The following is a 17,990-nucleotide window of genomic DNA, read 5'->3' as shown; positions in this document are numbered from 1 at the left end:
AATGGCTACAATTCAAGTTTTAAATTAGTCTGAAAGCACAGTACTTTTCTTAAGCCAATGGCATTCTTAAATTTATTTTCCAACAGCAGGCATCTTTTATAAATTGTTTTTAAAAGCTGGTTTCTATACACCACCCCCTCTCAGTGTTTCTAATGTTAAAAAATTACCCAGCTGTAGCTCAGAGAGGGAAGAAAATTGCTTAGCTGTGATAGCACAGCACGGAAATGGCACAGAGCTACAAAAGTGCAGTGTAAGAAGTGCCCAGTGGCCAGTGACATCATCACTGCCCCTGCTGACGTCTACAGTCTGTGACCTAACCTGTGACTAGAGCTGTGAAGGGACTGAAATACCTTCACATGGGTTATGTTACATCAGGTAGACTTCTCTCTTCCAAGGCACTTCTGGGCTCAAGCTCCCTGCTGCTGTGAGCGCTCCCCACCAGTGCAAAACCTCTCCTGCTATTCCCTGTGCAAAGGGCTCAGTGGCCACTAGGACTGGTACAGTCTCTCTGGTCCTCCAACTCCATCCCCCTTTTCTGTAAGGAAGTATAAAATATTTGGGGGGGTTGGTTGAGGCTTGGGTATTTTGGTGGTTTGTTTTTTTTTTTGGTTGAATAGTTGGTTGATTTGGAGGGTTGTTTTTTTACTTAAAGCAGGAAGTGCCATCTCTTTGAAAGGCGTTGTGCCCATTTCTGTTTGCAAAGGCAGATCTGTAGGGGCAAGGAAGTCTAAGCCATACCTCTGCATGATCTTTTATCCTGCAGGGTGGAACAAAGTAACCTGGCAAATTATTGGCCAAGGCTCTAGGCAGAGTTCAAAATGCTTTCAAGTATTAACTGGAAGTTTCGAAAGTCCTTTTGTGCCACCAGTACAGTATTGTATTGCTTATTTTCCTCCCTTGAAAGACTTGCAAAAGACATTTGCATAGGGTTTGCTGAGCTCACTGTGAGAGGGCACAGCGAGCTCTCCGTAGAGTGTGTTAACCTCAGCTCCTCTCCTTGTCCAGACGTGTCCCCAGCAATCAGCTTATGGCTCAACAACAGATCACAGGACCGGTCGAACTACACACTGGAGGATTTCCCTTTTGTCTTCTCCTTGTGCTAACAAGACAACTTGTTATAAATGTGATCATTTTTCTGTTCAGTTATTACCAGTCCAACAAAGAAAGAAATTATAGAGCATGTCACCAACCTTGACTATTTTCACCAATTCTCTCCCCTCCTCACTTTATTTTTCTTCTCAGATAAATTCCTGTAAGACATTATCTCTGGTTTACCTTGGGTCTTAAAGGGATCTGATTTACAGCCTTGCCAGGTATACACCAGCTTCTGTTGAATGATTATTTGTGTTAGAGGGGTGCTGAAAACCTCAATGCATAGTACAAAAAAAGCTTTTAAGACAGTCTTGATTCAAAATGGTTGCAGTCTACTTGGGAACCAAAGAGCAGAGGCAAAGCTGTAAACTGGGACAATTCTTATGTCCCACCTGTTGTTGCTGTCTCAGTCTCAAACAAGACCTATGTGTACTGTCCTCAGGATTTTTCTTACTCTCCTTGCATTTTCTTTTGCACTAGAGTTTTGCTGACCATCCAGTCTCAACCACACCACTTGGAGAATCTCTTCATGGCATGTCTCTGCCGTGCTGGCTCCTCTGTTCTCCACCACATGTTTGAACTGAGGCATATGCAGGCCCAGGTACTGAGAAATGTCTCTTGTAGAGCGGGGGAAATAACCCTTGGGAGCGAATGAGAAATTAAGATAAAATACAGTGCTAATGAATGTTTCTGCATTCAAAGTTAACTCATGGTGAGTGGGCAGAAAGCTCTAGGATGTTTCTTCAAGATCCCAAGAGAAGAAATTTGACCTGTAGCAGCTAGTGGCAAAAGCAAGATGAGGGTAGGCATGACTGAGATGGGGATGTGCTGTGTTGTGCCCACTAATGTGATGCAGACTCTATTCTGCATGTCCCAAGACAAAAAAAGATGGCTAAAATCCCTTAGTGAGATTTAGTAGTGTAATCTGTTCTCATCCCGAAGTGCCCAGCCTGTGGGCAGGTGTGACCAGCACTGACTGGTGTGGCAGCCACTGTTTTTTCCTGGAGATGCTGTTTGCTGGTGTTATCTACCTCGTTTTCTCTGGAACTGCTGCCAGGGAGGAGCATGAGTCTTTGAAAAAAGGAGAAACCTGCACAAATCTGCTCTGCCACAGGAGAAGGAGAGGCTAGTGACTGGACCCTCCTCTGCGAGCTCCTGTACCCTCTGACATTAGACCTGGCCAGAAAGCTACAACATGGTCCTTCTGCCTGCAGTGGCCAGATGTAATCAGCTCAGAGTTGTTTCTGCTCTAAAGCTTTTCCTGCAGAAAATGCAATTCTACCCCAAACATTGAAGCTGATTATTAACAAAGGCAGTAGTATGGTGCCATTATCTGCCAACAGGCATCCATCCCACAGGTATAGGTATTGAAGGACCCAGAATTTCATTAATCTTGAAAAAATTGTGCAAGATGGTGAAACTTAGTAGAGGTGAGAGGCATTCTGAGTCTCTCCTGGACAATTTAAACAAAGCAGCCTGTGTGTGTAGGAAGCGAGCAGTTGCTTCATGCTTGGCAGATAACCAAGACTGCAGTACCTCTGTTTTTTCTTGAGATGTCACTTAGTCTTCCTCAATCAACTATCTTACGCTCCCACAACTCATTTTTGAGAATTAATTTCAGCAGCCTGGAAATACCCTGGAACCTGAGTCTTGCCAGGAGTGTTGTAATGATACAGAGATCTGTGCCCAGCTTACCTGAGAGCTTGTTTCAGTCATGATTGCTCTGTTTACCTGAAATGAACAGAGCTTCTATTTAGAAACTGTGGTGAGAAGGACAGCCTCGAGCCATGTGTGTTCAGTCAGAAAATGTGCATTTTTTGCAGGGTTTTAAGATGATTTAATGAATGTGGAACACATGGCAGTTCATGCACCTGCTGACTAAAGAAGATTATTCTAAAGTATCCTGAAGCTTTTAAGAATCAGCATGTAATGAAGCCACTACTACATCTTGAAAATACTGCTCTGTTGGTCTCCTGCTTGTGGCTTTTATTCTCCAGTGGTGGTGGTAATACAACTGTTTTCCCCAAAGAAATAAATATTTCTCTGATGAGCTCTCATAAAATGCCTGACAAGCATATAAACTTCCAACTGATGGCTTGTATGCTATAAATTACTAAAGCTGCCCCTACAGTTGACCCCATCAAAGCAGGCTGGCTCCTCCTGACACTGCTGACCTTTTCTTCCACATTCATAGCATTCTTCCACCATTCTCAAGTGAAGAAAGAGCACCACTAAAGATCAACACAGTGGAGAATGGTTTTAACTTCACAGGGCAGAAAATATGTGAATCTCCAAGTGATTCAATAAATTATTCCCTACCGGGCAGCAAATTATGAACCTTCTCTTCCTGTAAGGCCTTTGCCACTACACTGGTTATTACTGAAGACATAGTCTTCAATTTAAAGGGAACTATATATTTTTTTTTACATGTACCTATTAAATATTTCATCAAAGCTTTTCATATTGCAGGCAAAAATGATAATGCAAGAAACCAAGAAGATAGTTTCAAGCAGAACTGACATTTTCATCAAACCAGAGTGGCATGATCTAGTGTCAGTCAGCAGAGCAAACACTTGTCTACAGAGGCAATAATAATGATTGCTTTAGAGATGCAACTGTACTGTTACCTAAAATGTTCTTCTTTATAACATCAGCAAAGAAAGTTTACCGGTCTTGGATTTCCAGTAAAATGCATGAGTTTGCTCAAAACATACAGGAATGACTTCTTTTCCACAAGTTCTCATTCAGCCATTGCTGACTCCCTAAGTCTTGTATTAATAAGTCTCTTAGGCAAGAAGCAACCTTGTATAGTTCATAAATCAGTGAGATCCTGTTGAATGACAATCCTGGTTTCTTTAGTGTAAACTGATGTTTCATTTTGACCTAGGATTTTTATAATCCTCATGAATTTCAATCGAACGGCCCCACCGAACTAAATATGAAGAGGATTTTCCTAAAAATGAAGAAAATTGAACTAATGGGAGAAGTTCTATAAAGAATCTTCTGACTAAATAGACCCTTGGGAAAGGGTAGCAGAGGATCACCTGCATGGAACAGTGTCTGCAGTGAATGTACTTGCAAAATAAACCTTGGGCTGGATCTGAAAATGTGCAAGTGCAGGAGTGGAGTATTAGGGAAGAGGAAGGAAAAGAAAAAGATGTGGTTATTGCAGCAAAACTGCTTAAGGAAATCCTGCATTTCTGGCATTCAACCAAATATTCCTGTCTTAGCATTATAATAACAACCACAGAGGAAGAGGAGAAAGAATTTGTTCATGGTTGGGAGGGCAAAGTACAGCCCTCTGGCCGTGTGTGTTGTGTTGGGTTCTCCAGGCCATGTGAAATCATTTTTCTGTTTATGCAGGCTTGCAACCTTTCTCATAAGAAATAGGTACATGCAAGAAAATTAATTGAACGAATAAGAGGAAAAAAACCCCTGAAATTGAGACAATCTCAAGCTGCCTGTTGTTCCCATTCTCCCACACAGGAGGCCTCAAAACCCTGCTGCTTCTCTTATGAAACCAATCAACTTTCCCTGAGAAGCTATTTCTTTAAATGTGATATTGAAATGGCTCCGACTTGCCATAAGGTGATTCCCATTTAAGATGCCACACCATACAACTATGTATAATCTGACCTAATCTCATCAGACAGCACGACATCATCATTGCCGAGCTTTTACTAATTAAACCCCCCCAAAATGAGATCACTTAAGCGTATGTTTTAATTCTTTCAGCGAAGTTTTATGCCACACAGATCCTAGATGAGACATTCTGACAATGTTCACACTAAACCAGCTCCATTCTTTTATTGCACTGATAATTCTTCCTGCTCCCCTGCGACAAATTATGAGAGTCATAAATTAAAAATAGTTGTACAAATTCTTCTCTATAATAAAAATGAAGTATTTTTTGTGGGTTAGCTGGGGAATAAAAGAGGATGACTAGAGAAGGCCACACAGCACATTCAGAAAAGAAGTGTTAACACAAATAGGATTTTATTTTAGTAAATTCCACAGTAGTAAAATTAAATTTCATGTTGGTATGTAGGACTATGCTGTGGGTAAAAAAAAAATACCAGAAAAATTCTCCAGCTGGTATAAAACAAAGATGCCAAACTAAAGCTGTTTTGAGCAATGCTGCCACACTCCAGCTAAGAATCTGTCCCTATAGCTGGTTAATAAACAGGTTAAAAACATGAGTATTGTAAAAAGCCACCTTGTAGAACCATCCAAACGACAGAAGCCTGTCCCAGTCAGACTGTATCTCTGCAAACATTTATGCCAGGGAATAACCATGCACATGAATGGTCTTATTGTTTTCCAGTTGACTGGGCAGGGTTGGGGCCTGTTCCTGGCTGTACAGGAGACGGGAATGTTGGCAACCGAGGTACTGGGCAGAGTGAAGGATTGGTGCTTAGATAGAGAGGAGGGCCAGGTTGCTTTTGTTGGTCCAAACTCAGTTCAGCAAGGTTGCTACACCAAGCTAACTAAAATTAAGATAAACATCCAATTAAAAAGAATATAAATTATTTTTAGTGATTTAAAAATCATCAATCAGCAAGAAACGAACAAACAAACAAAAAACATAATCAAGGGAAATATTTTCAAAAAGACACTTAAAAGGTGTATATCCAGAAGGGGAATTATTTGCTTGTTATGCTGATCCAGCTCATTCTGATATCCAGAACCAGTGATGAAAAGCTTTGGTCTCAGGCTCCATGTGAAAAGGCTCAATCCTGCCCTTTCTATTGGCAGCCAACAGCACCATTAGCTGTGTGAAGTACACAGGTCCACACCTGCAGCATTCTCTTGTGAAAGACCACAGATCTTTCCTGGTTACAGTAAAAATCCAGGCAGAAATCCTGACCGGAAGTGAGAACGCTGCAGGCACACATCTCCCTGCAGCAGGGCCCAAAGAACTGGCATGGGTCCAATTTTGGCTTTCTGGGAAAGAAAGTAATCACTGACGAGCAGAATCCATTTGAATGAAGATGTGGTTAGGAAACCCTTCACAACCTACTTGTGAACCTCTCCTGATGCATTTCAAAGTGAGTTAACAAGGAACAAATGAAGTAATCTCAGGGAACGGTGCCTGGCTACTTCTACAGCCCTTGGATGCAAAGTAGTCAGGAATTCATGAGCTGCACAGGTGCCCATGAATGTGTGTGCATGCAGCTGTGCACACTGGATTTCAGCCAGCCTGCAAAGAGTTAATTGGGCCACGTTCACTGAGCAGTCCAACACACCTTTATTTATAATCTACTCACCATGTATGGTATCTAATAACCATGATAATCTAATACCATGTCGGTATCTAATAACCAGAATTATTTCTTTCCCTTAGCTCTGGGACAGGGAAAACTGCCCTTCAGAGGCAAAGCCACACAGGACATCTGGATCAGGCTATGATCAGCCTGGAACAGAAGCCTCCTCTGCAGCAAGATGCAGCTTTTGCTTGGGAACTCAGTCAAAAATCTCCTTCACATCAGAGCCTGCCAACAAGAGCTTGATTTAGCTCAGCTCCTTTGGGGATGGTGGGATCTTTGTTTTGAAGCAGGGATCTAAAGTGGTTCTGCTCCAAGTTGAGAGCTGTAGGTTCAGGGTGTCAGACAGAAAGTATTTCAGTGGAGCAGATGACCTGATTCAACAGCTCTGGACACAGATTGCCCTGTGACCTGTTGTTCTTCTGCCTGGACATTTTACCTTGCCTTCAATCTCCTTGTTTACTGGGAATATGAGTGCTCTGGGACAGGGACTGGTCATCACTCTGCATCTGCACAATGTACAGAGCAGTGAACCTCCTGCCACCTGGGTCATGCAGGTTAACACAGCTGTGAGCATGTCCCCTGTAGCTGAAGGTGACAATGCTGTACATGAATGTACATGAATGTAGAGGGATTTGCATGATAAACACATGCCCCAAATTTAGCATGAACCACATTGTGCTGCTGCTACACCCAACTTTATGAGGTCTTTCTCCGGCCATTCCTCCTCCCAGCAGAAGTGGTTTTATGTCACTCTTATGGTACTGTATTTTCAAAGACAGTTATGTGTTTGGTTAGCCTGGGGGGTTCAGCAGCCCAAGGGCTACGCTGCCTGCCAAAAGGGCTTATTTCAATAGGAAAAAAAAATGTAAAACTCAAAGTACAGCAGTGCAACAGCTTGTCTTCCCCATGGACACATGCTCTGACTGGGATGTAAAGATAACAGTGTAGCACCAGGATATGCTGCCCACACACTATTTTTGGAAAGGCGAGGGGTGAGGAGAGAGGAGAAAGAAAAACTCCACTTATTATCTTTTTTATTCCTTTTAGATCACTGGAACAAAATAGAGGCTGCAATGCAGCATTCAGCCAGGGTATTGGCCCAAACTGCATCTTCAGTCAGGTCAGAAGACACGTGGTGGGAACAGGGACTATTTTTCTTCCCTATAAATGCTGAAGTACTGACTGACTGCTCAAATAAATACACATGGATAAATGAATGGTAAAACTGTGCTTAAAGAGAGACTAAAGCAAACACTAACCTTTTTATAGTAACTTATAACAAAGATTTGCCTAGATGGCAGGCTTGTATAAAGAAGTAAATTATCCTACTTCCTTCGAGCACTATAGAGATGCTTTACAGATCGGTTCATAGAAAAGCCTCTCCAGTAAATAGATGTAGTTCAGAAAGAAGTGAATAATATTTACAGAAACTTAAGCTGTATGTCAGTTAAATCAATAATAAAATATCACTCAATGACAGGATGAGCTGGCAAATAGGGTAGAAGTCCATTTTTATTTATAAAGGATTTCTATTACTTCATGGCAGTGCTCAATATAAAAGCCTTCAAAGCGCTGTGGAAGTGGCAGCTGCTCCCTCCATGCTCCTGCCTGGTGTCTGAGGGACATGGCATGCTGCAAGGGTGTGGTGATCTGCTCCAAGGAGAGACCAAGAGCATTCCAATAAAATACAGATGCTGCAGCTCAGCCAGCTTCAAAGACTTTGAAGATAATGATACCCTAAAATCACCCTGGGGCACAACATATCTGCCAAGGAAGAAGTTAAATGTTGATTAAAGAAGGCAATAATACTATCAATTAAATAATAACAAAGTCCTACTTCTCTTCAGAAAGAGGAAGAAAAGGAAGAAATGCTGTTTTCCTTCCCTCCTCACAGTGCTGCTGCAGTTCACTTTGCCCTCCCTGGCTCTTTAGCCTTGCAGCAAAGTATAAACCAGGAGTAAGCCCACAAAGTGATGTGGCTAAAGGACCACCCCCAGCAAGTGGTGTGCTGGACTTGTGGTTTCCATGCCATCAGACTTTATTAAGGTTACATCCTGAGCCAAATTCCAAAGTACACCATTGAAGACACCCAAGAAAAGTTCTTGCAGGTGACTGAGAAACAATACTCAAACCCAAATGCACAGTGTACAAATGCAAAACTGTCTTTCCAGATGGAACATGAGCTTGGGGAAACATCACTATGAACGTGGTGTCTTCCTATAATCTTCCCTTGGCAGCCTGTGTCAGCTGGAGCCAGTGAGCCAGTGTGAAGCTGCTGGTGTTTGCAGCTCCACTGACATCTGCAGGCACTGGGGCTCTCTTGAGAAAGCTTTACCATGATACTCAATGTTCCTCACTATGGAAGAAAAAGTGGTCATCACTTGCTGCACTTACTGTTCTCCAGATCTTTCTAGTTACCTACAACTGAAAAGAACTCATAAAATTGCATGTCCTTTCACAGCACCCATTTCAGGCTCTTATTCCATGGTTAGATGCTCAAGATTAACTCAGTCCTCCCAACTGCATTTAGGTACTGCCCTGCAAGAGGACAAGGAGTGTATGTGGAGATGGATCCGAAGCCTAGTGAAGAGAAAGACTGGTGCTGAGGCTCACTTGGGTGGCTGGAGAGGCTGTGTTGGGACTTGGGGTGGAGAAGAGGCTGGTGTTGGGACTTGGGTGGAAGAAGAGGCTGTGTTGGGGCTCACTTGGGTGGAAGAAGGGGCTGGTGTTGGGTCTGGTTCCAGGGTCTAGCAGAGGCAGCATCTCCAGTCCCACGGCATCAAGCTTGCATGTTGTGCCTTCCCAGGTCAGGGACGGCTGCACCCTGGTCAGAGAGGTGTCAGAAGCTCTGCTGGCATTCACTGAGCCCCTCTGAGAATGAGGGCACAGCAACGACACAGGTTGCCCAGAGAAGCTGTGGATGCCTCGTCTCTGGAGGTGTTTAAGGCCAGGCTGGATGCGGCTTCGAGCAACCTGGTGTGCTGGCTGGCATCCCTGCCCAAGGTGGCGAGGTAGAACTAGATGACCTTTAAGGCCCCTTCCAACCCAAACCATCCCATGGTTGTGTCCCTGCAGCAATGACACACGACCCAGAGTCCCGCGGGCACTTGCCGCTCGCTCAGGTGCTCCACGAGCAGCGGCGAGCCGGGTGCGGGCCCGGCCGCGGAACCGCCGCCTCCCCCGGCCGGGCCCGGCAGGGCTGGAGCCGCCTCCTGACGTCGGGAACCTGCGGCGCGGGGGCGGAGCGGGGCGGGCGCCGGGAGCGGCCCGCGGGGCAGGCAGAGCCGGCTGGCGGGGCGCGGCGCCCGGCTGCCACCGCGCCGAGGGCCGCAGCAGGTAGGGCGGGCGGCGGGCGGGGGCCGGGGGGCTGCGGGGCCGGCACACAAAGGGCTGTGCCGGCGGCTCCCGGCTCCCCTCCCCGGGCGCTTTGTCGGGGCCGCGGTGTGTCGGGGCCGCTCGCGTGTCGTGACACGGGCGCGGCAGCCCGGACCGCCGGCTCCCGGCGCGGTAGGGAGGCGGCGGGAGGCGTGCGGGCTGTCCCCGTCCCCCCGCGGAGGTCACTCATCCCCACCTGCGCGCCCCGGGGCCGCCCGGGCCGGTGAGGCGGCGGTCGGGCCGGGGAGCGCCGCGCAGCCCGGGTAAAATGGAGATCTTCTCCCGGTGCGCTTAGGAATGCAGCTGGGAGCCCGGGAGGTGGGTGAGGGGAAGGCGAGAACCTGGCGTGTGCCACTGAATCTTCCTTCCTTCAGCCAGGAAGAGGAAAATGGGATGTTGTGGGAGAGGAAGGCGGAGAGGCCGCAGGAACAGGCTGCCCGCAGCCGGGCTGTAGCAGCGACAACAAACAGGTGTGGCCGGGAGAGTGCCGGTGAGTGCCGCACGCAGGTCACAGCTGCCGCTCCTCCGCCTGCTGAGCACCGAAACCCCCGGTGGGAATCGCAGCCTGTGTTTCCTGTCCTGGGGTAGCAGAGCAGTTTGGTGTTTGAACCGGCCATGCAGCGGGGGAGGAAGGAAGGAAGGAAGGATTTGTGGGCTCCCAGCTTACATCAGGGTGGAAATGGGATGAGCAATAGGGAGGTTGGTCTCCTCCCTCCCACTGGTTTAAGCGCTCCTGGGAATGCACTGTGAAAGGTTAGAGGAGCCACGTTATGTCACCTCACTAATGTGCTGGTCCACATCTTTGATGATGGGGAAAGCTCAAGCTGCGTAGCGCTGTGGTAGTGATGAGGAAATGTTCTGGAAAAGAGATTGGTTTTTTCTCTTCTCTTTTCCCACCATACTTCATAATTTCATTGAAGTTGGATGCTTCAATTTTTTAAACAATCCTTTCTTCAGACCCTTAGTCTTACTTTGCTGTAGGAATATTTTCAGGCTGCAGAACTCCTACCCATGGCACATGGGCAGCAGGTCCTGGCAGACACTTCACAACTGCTTGTTGTCACCAGAGATTTAAGATAGGAACACAAGTGCATGAGGCAGTGTTGGGTCCCATGGTAGAGGGAAATTTGGCAATGGTGGCTACACACTGTTGTATTTGCACACTTCATTAATAGCTCACTCTGTCTTGTGGATTTTTTTGTGTTTAGGATGTATAAAGGTTAAGTGCCAAGCGCCAAAATGAGCGTGACTTCGTGGTTCTTGGTGAGCAGCACTGGCATTCGCCATCGGCTCCCTCGGGAGATGATATTTGTTGGCAGAGATGACTGTGAACTCATGCTCCAGGTAACGTGGCTTTATTTATTTATTTATTTTTATTATTTCTCCCGAAGATGCAGTAGATGTGTATGTAATGCTGGGGATCTATAGAGATGTTTGATGCTTCTTCAAGTGACACCTTTTGAAAGGAACTTCCTCTTTTTATCGTGTGTCTTTGTTTCCCATGAAGACTTCATGTTTGTGACAGCGCAAGTGAGGTTTTCAAATTGCCGTGTCATCAGATGGATAGGCTCCGTAGTGGTGGGAGATTAATCAAATAGATTAACTGTCTTGATGCTACTAGAAGTAGTAAACAGTTCTGTCCTGATCTGCGATTATGCTGCTGGTTTTTTTAGCTTTTAATACATGTGCTGTTTACATGTGATTTGAATGCAGGCAGGGTTTTTTGTTTACCTGTTTTTCCCTTTAAATTGGATTAAATTATTTATGCTGGTATTTCTCACTTAGGTGTTTTTATCGTGGTAGAAAATACTGATGTTTAGCAGAGGAAGTCTGTTTTGGTGGAGTGAGTAGGCTGGTGACCCCTTCCCAAAGTAATTGTGTTACTTGGGCAAACTTGCAGCTTCTGTCAGTACTTTCCATACCAGCATGTGTCTCTGCTGGACCTAATCCAACATGTCTGAAGTGTTGACTGTGGTCTGATGTTTGACAGCATAATGTAGTAGATGTCACTCCAGACAAATGGAGCTGGAATCTTGCAAAGAGCTTTTGACAGGAGCAGTTTAGCTCAGGAATTTGTAGAAGCTCAGAATTAAATTAGTGCCTCTGCTAGACCTATGCCATGAGTACTTAAATGCACAAAAAATGTTTGATTGCACCTGCCTGTCCCCCTTTTGCCCCTTTGTGAAGGTGGCACGTGTTCCTGTTGGTGGCAAAATTAGGAAGCTGCCTGCACAATGGAGACTCCCTCCTCATAATTTCCACTGCTGACCTGATCACAGGTATGTCCTAAATGCTGTGTTAATGATCTACTGAGGAGGCTGTGTTTGTAGTCGCTGCAGGGATTTTGTATGATATGTTAGTAAGAGGTCTGTTTAGAGAGGTAGAAATTCTTGTATAAGGTGTACTTGGAGGACAAGGTGCTGTCTAGCTGTAACAAAATGTCAGTGTCCACAAAAGGAGAGCTTGCAGTGTTTGTCCTGCTCTGCCTGCTGGCAGTGAATGGCATGGCTGTGCTGCAGGGGTAGAGTTAGAAACTCCTGCTCCACAGCAGATCATTTGTTTGGGTTCTCCCATGAATCACACTGTCTCTTACTTTGTGTTTCTACATGTCTGGCTGGTGAGGCATGTAAAGGTGACACATTAAAAATATCCTGATATTTGCTGTACGCCTGCATTTGGCTGCTCAGAAACCTGATTGCTGTCTTCTCTCATAACTTGAAGGGAGAAAACACTCAGTGGCCATGGTTTCCAGAAATGGTCTGAGTTTTAGGCCGCCCATCTTAATATCTTGTGAAGGTACTTGGGGTTTTGGGTTTTTTTTACTGTCAGATTTCAGTACTCTGAAAATCATGTCTCAAACTGTGCATGCTTAAATAAAAGTACCCAAATATCAGTTATGCTTAAAATGCACAGCTTGTTTCTCTAGTTGCTTATGGGATTAACTGGGTATCATGGATTGTGAGCCACTCCATACCAACCAGAGTATTTCATGGTTCTTTGCAAGTCTGAGCTGGCTTGTGAGTGTTGCTTGTGGAGTACCCAACCTTGTGATGCTCTTCATTTGCTATGCACTTTTCTACAAGGTAAATGAATTGAGATTCCTGAAAGAGCCAGGAGTATCTGTGAAATGGTTGTATTTGGGGGCTTGTAGGTGGTGGGTGGTATTAAAAGAGGTTTCCATTATTTCACCTGAGTGAAGGCTCTGGATTGTCTATAAAAGCCAGCAGCTTGTGTTCATGTGACACTTTATAAACATACTAGGCTGCTACCTCCAGTAATAAAGCTTTTTCTTGGCTCACATGTAAGGTCTTGTTTTGAACAGCACAGCACATTCTTTTCCTAGCCATTTACTTATAAAGATGTTTTCCAGAGCTACCTGGGGCTCCAAATGAGAGCAGAAGAGAAGACTGAGAGCAGAAGAGAAGCTGTGAACAGAGAGACTTGATATCCAAGCAGAATTGTGTGTGAGCAGATGGAGGACAAGATCTAAAAATAGACTTTTTCCTTACTGTGACTGTCCATGTCACAAAATCATTGTGCAGACTGGCACAATCATTTGTCTTGGGAGAAGCTTAAGAAGCAGGGCAGTTATCAGAGCAGATGGACAGAGCTCTTGTGGCAATTATTTGCACCTTGTAGTATTTCTGTGGTACTGACCCTGAAACTGTATATTCACAGCACAGTTATTTTCCATATACATTTTGAGATATTGACATTTAATCCTTTAAAGTGCACAGCTGGGAACAGACTGGCAGTGACTAAGTGACCTGGTCAGTGTTTTTTCATCTTTAAGGCTGTTACTGCTTATTGATTTCATCGTGATATGGTTTGTGGTTCCCTGTTGAGACCATGTTGAGTCCCTGTTGAGACACTGTGCTCAAACATACAACACGGAGATAATCCTTGTCCTGGACACCTGCAGTCATGCCCTTCTCATTTTACTGTTTTAGGAGTGTCTTGTCTTTCGATATTTTCTTGTAACATGCTGTCTCAAGGTATTGGATCTCTAAACGGCAAAAAAGGATGGCTTTGTCACCAAACAATCAAGCTTTAGTTTTGTCTGGTTTTCTTATTTCATAATACAAGTAGTGGATTTGCTTTCTCATTAACAAAGAGGTGAAGAAACCCAGAGTCTTTCATCTTAAAATTAAGTTGGTGTGATAGTGGAGAAACATAATCTACCTTGATATCTTCTATACCTGCTAAGAGGATTAGAAATATTTTAAATGTTTTTGCAGCTCTCTAAAGCTTCTAGTACAAGTAAATGCGAGATTTACATTGGGTTTGAATGTTAATGCATGGGTGAAAATGCTGTGTGGTGTAGCTGTAGCTTGGCATGCAGTGTTGCTATCAGAGCCAAGGGCTCAATTCTGCCCTCTTTCTAAGAAAAGTGTTTGATTTCTTCAACAGCCTCCCTGGTTCCTTCAGGTAACAGTCAACAAACTGCAAGAGTGTGGAAATCTGGACCTTCACTAACCTGCACTGGTGTGGGTATTTAATGTGAAGCTTGGGGGTGGTAGGAAGTAAAGCTCTAAAAAGGTTTACTCTTTTTAAAAATGAAAAATAAAAAAGTTTTTGGATCGTCATGAAGAAAATAATTTTTCCCTCCCCCAACATCCTTCTTGGGAGATGTAGCTGCCATTTTAATCAGCTTTGATAACTTGCTTAATGTGATGGATACTTAGGGGACAAACATTTTGCAAACTCGAAAATTTCCCTTAACCATTAAAGCATTCCCCTCTGCTCCTAAACAAAACATTTTTTTGCTTTTTTGCAAAATGTAAATATTTAACAGAATGGAAAGCAGGGTCATGATTTCCCTGTTTTTGTTTGAGAGTGATGTTTACTGGAAAATTTGTGGAATAAAAATGTTTAACCAGTGCTCTCTTGAGTATTTCCCTCCCTTTAGAGTGATGCTCTGGGCATGTGATTGTCCTACACTGGGTGAGTTTGCACACGAGTGTGAGTTACAGCCGGGGTAGGTGCAGGCACCATGGTGCTTTCTGTTTTATGCCTTTATCCTGTGTGCCTTTTGAGACAGCCTGACATTTCCTATCAGGAGACACTGTTTGCAATTGCTTATAACTCTGCTAAACTTTGTAGCTGTTTGGGATGAGAGTTTATTTTCCAGGCGTCTGTTTTAGGCAGTGTGTTCTGGATGCAATCATTTATCTCCCTTCTTTGGTCTTAGCTGTGAGCAACTCTGAGAAAAATGCTGTTTTCTTCAGTTCAATTATTTTAAAGTATATTTAACCTGTTCTTTGAAGTTCTGGCATTGTAGAGCTGGGGCAGTGAAGCTTTTCGAGAGTGAATGACTAGGTTGAAGGTGGTGGTCTGTTTTTTTCGCTAATCAATAATCTAAATGTGTTTGACCAAGTTCCAAACCTTTGAATAAAACCTGGAGTTTGAATGTGGTCAGCAGGGACCTACTTGATACTATTGTCTTAAGTAATTTCATCTGGGAGTGAGGTTGGCGAGGGGATGGAGTGCAGAAGCATCGCAGGTTGGGCAAAGAGGAACTGGGTGCAGATACTGACAAGGCTGGGGTGTAGATGTAAGAGCAGCTGTGCTAGATTAGATCAAGGTGCACCTGACCTGGCATCCTGGCTCAGACAGTGGTCAAAGCAGCTCTCAAGGAAAGGGCAAGGACAAGCCAAGAGGGTAATGATACTTCCAGAGTGCTTCTTCAATCTTTTCACTTGTGTTTCAGGAAGCCAGAGGTCAGATCTTTGCATCTAGTGGTTGGATTTCTACTCTATAAAGCTTCACCAAGAGATGAAGATTTGGCTAAGTGAGGAAGTGTAAGGATTCTGTTTGTGCAGTGAGAGGAGGAGCAGCAGGACTTGGAAAAGTGGAGGGGGTGGTGCAGATAGGGCAGAAGCTGCTCAGTGTGGGCTAAGCGGGCATTACAGGATGTGGCTGCTGAGCAGCATCGCCCTTAGGCCTGAGATGGGTCAGGACTTGCTATTATTCTGGTGTCAGCAGAGAACTGAGAAAAGCTCCTAGCCAAGCATCTGTCACTGGTCCAGATGGGACTTCACATGCTGTTTATGATACCAATTAGTCAGTTCAAGTGGTAGGGCCTTGTGAGCTGAACACACAAGTTCGTTCTTCTGGTGAATCACATAAAGGTAACAATACTGTGTTTTCCTCTTTTTAGCTTGCTCTGTTAAAAAGCCAGGGAATTACAAGCATTCTAGGCACTGAAGGAATATTCTTATGGCTGCTAAGTCAAGTGTTTATAACTGCAGAGCAGTTACAACACACTAGTGTGAAGGCTGCTGAAGGCTGCCTGTGTAATCCTGCCTCTGCCCCTGTGTACATAGGCATGAAGATGCAATCTGTTATTGTGTCGTTCCCGGATATTTTTCCCCGCAGGATCTGTTCTGTGTCTGGTATGCAGGGTGCACGGCATGCTCCACAAATAATAGAGTGCAAAGATGAACTCTGCCTGTGTGTGACATCTGGTCAAATTAAGGTTTCACTGACCTGATGTATCCTGCCTTCCCTGGGCCATACTTGATAATACGATGTCTCTCCTATGTAGTTTAGTAACTGCATACATAAACAAATGTGAATAGGTGTGGTGTAGGTTGTCTACAACATTATGCTGGGAAGAAGCAGATGGTGTGAACTTGGTAGGTGATCTTTTTCCTGGTCCTTCTAGGTGAATTCACTACAGTGCAGAAATTGTATCCCTCCATTGCTCACGTCCAGCACTGGGAGCTCCTAGAAGAAGCTGAGGGGAATCTCTGCTGGTTTTTGTGTCTGGACCTCCTTCCCCATGGAAGTGCAGGGTTGATGTGGGAAGCTGTAGTTGGGGCATGGAGATGCCCCGCCCGTGCTGTTTCGCTGCAGTTATCCGGAGGGTGTGAACAAGCACCTAAGTTAGTCCCTGGGTGTTGGGAATTGCTAAGAGTAATTCATTAGGTGTTACAAAGGAAGTAAGTGTCTTACAGAAGGGAATGGATCTAGCCTTGGGAGCGTGCTGCTTTTTGAGAGGTAGTGTTTCCAGGTGCTGGGAGAGCAGCTGTGGGAGGAAGGATGCACATCCTGTATTTCCAGGTCTAGAGTTGTTTTTTTGGCTCTTCCTTGTCCCATTGTGTTCTGTTAATGTGCAGTTGATGGGAGAAGGTTACGATGCCTGATGAGATGTGGGTGTAGGAGGCTGGAGGCATAGCAGGACCAGCAGACTTTGGAGGGCAGTTCATTGCTGGAGGCAGTGTAGGGAGAGAGGTGATGGTGGCACTGGAGGCAGGTAGTTGTTAGGGTTGAGGGGGCTTCATGCAGCTGGCAAGGTGCTGGAAGCCTGGACTGCCAAAGCAGGGTTTGTCCCACTCTGGAGTGGGCAGAGAAAACAGGGACCTCTTCCTTGTATGAGATCCTGATCCAGGCAGTAGCAGCTCAGATGCACTATAAAAATTCAGGCTTCTGTCCCACCTAAAATGATGCTTTTCCATGCCTCCTGGGTGGCCATGTAAAACAAAGGGAAAGCCAGTGCATCTGTGGGGCAGCATGCTCCCTGCCTGCGGTCAGGATCTGACCCTGGGTCACTTGAACCAGTTCACTTTGGGCATGGGGAACCAGCAAGCAAAAACCCATTTTACCCCAAAATAACGGGTTAAGTTTTTACGGGAACCATGCCAGCCTCCAAATCCCTTTGCCAAGCTGTGGGGATTACAGTTTCATTTTCCTGGGGGATTTCTCTCTTTTGTTCAGTGCCTTATTTTGCTTGAATACTCAGGCCCTGGTTCAGCCACAGATCCACAAAGCCCATGATCTTGGCTGCAGCAAAGCTGAAGGCAGGAGCCTCTGCAGCCTGGGAGCTGTAAAGTGAGTGAGCCCCAGGATGAGGTGGCTACACTTGCTGAAGAGATTTGTCTGCTTAGGCAGAGTCATTAGAAGCTGGCAGCACCTGCCCCTGGGAGCAATCAGGCTGCCACAGGGGTGGCACTCTTGCAACCAGCCTGGGGCAGGATGGAGCGTTCACTGATGTTCTGGAAAAGTACTGAACGGGCCAGTGCATGCAACGCTGTGAAATGCTTTGTGGTGAAAGAGGGAGACCCAGTGTTCACATCTGTCATTAAATGTTATCCAGCTTCTTACTTTTGAAGAGCAAAATTCGCATCTCAGGCCAGAATGCAAGGGATTTTTTTTTTTTTAAATTTGGTTTTGTCTGTCTCCACTCTAAAGTGGGACACCTGCAGAGGTTTATATTTCCTTACTGGGACACTTGTGCAGAGCACAGTACTGGCA

At 45.2% G+C, this 17,990-nt stretch overlaps 1 protein-coding gene across 7 annotated transcripts in view; it reads left to right on the top strand.

The window, feature by feature from the left end:
* Positions 1-9,615: 9,615 nt before the first annotated feature.
* Positions 9,616-17,990, top strand: part of CEP170B (centrosomal protein 170B) — a 59,781-nt gene continuing 51,406 nt past the window's right edge. For all 7 annotated transcript variants that reach the window (XM_032110638.1, XM_032110637.1, XM_032110634.1 and 4 more), the window contains exons 1-2: positions 9,616-9,695; positions 10,943-11,078. In XM_032110638.1, the coding sequence (XP_031966529.1) occupies positions 10,974-11,078 (105 nt within the window). In that variant the 5' untranslated portion in view covers positions 9,616-9,695; positions 10,943-10,973. The remainder of the gene's footprint in view (positions 9,696-10,942; positions 11,079-17,990) is intronic.

Source organism: Corvus moneduloides, chromosome 6, assembly GCF_009650955.1.
Source record: "Corvus moneduloides isolate bCorMon1 chromosome 6, bCorMon1.pri, whole genome shotgun sequence".
In the NCBI taxonomy this organism is placed as follows: Eukaryota; Metazoa; Chordata; class Aves; order Passeriformes; family Corvidae; genus Corvus; species Corvus moneduloides.
Note: the sequence above shows the minus strand (reverse complement) of the source record. Positions and strands in the feature narration are given on the sequence as shown.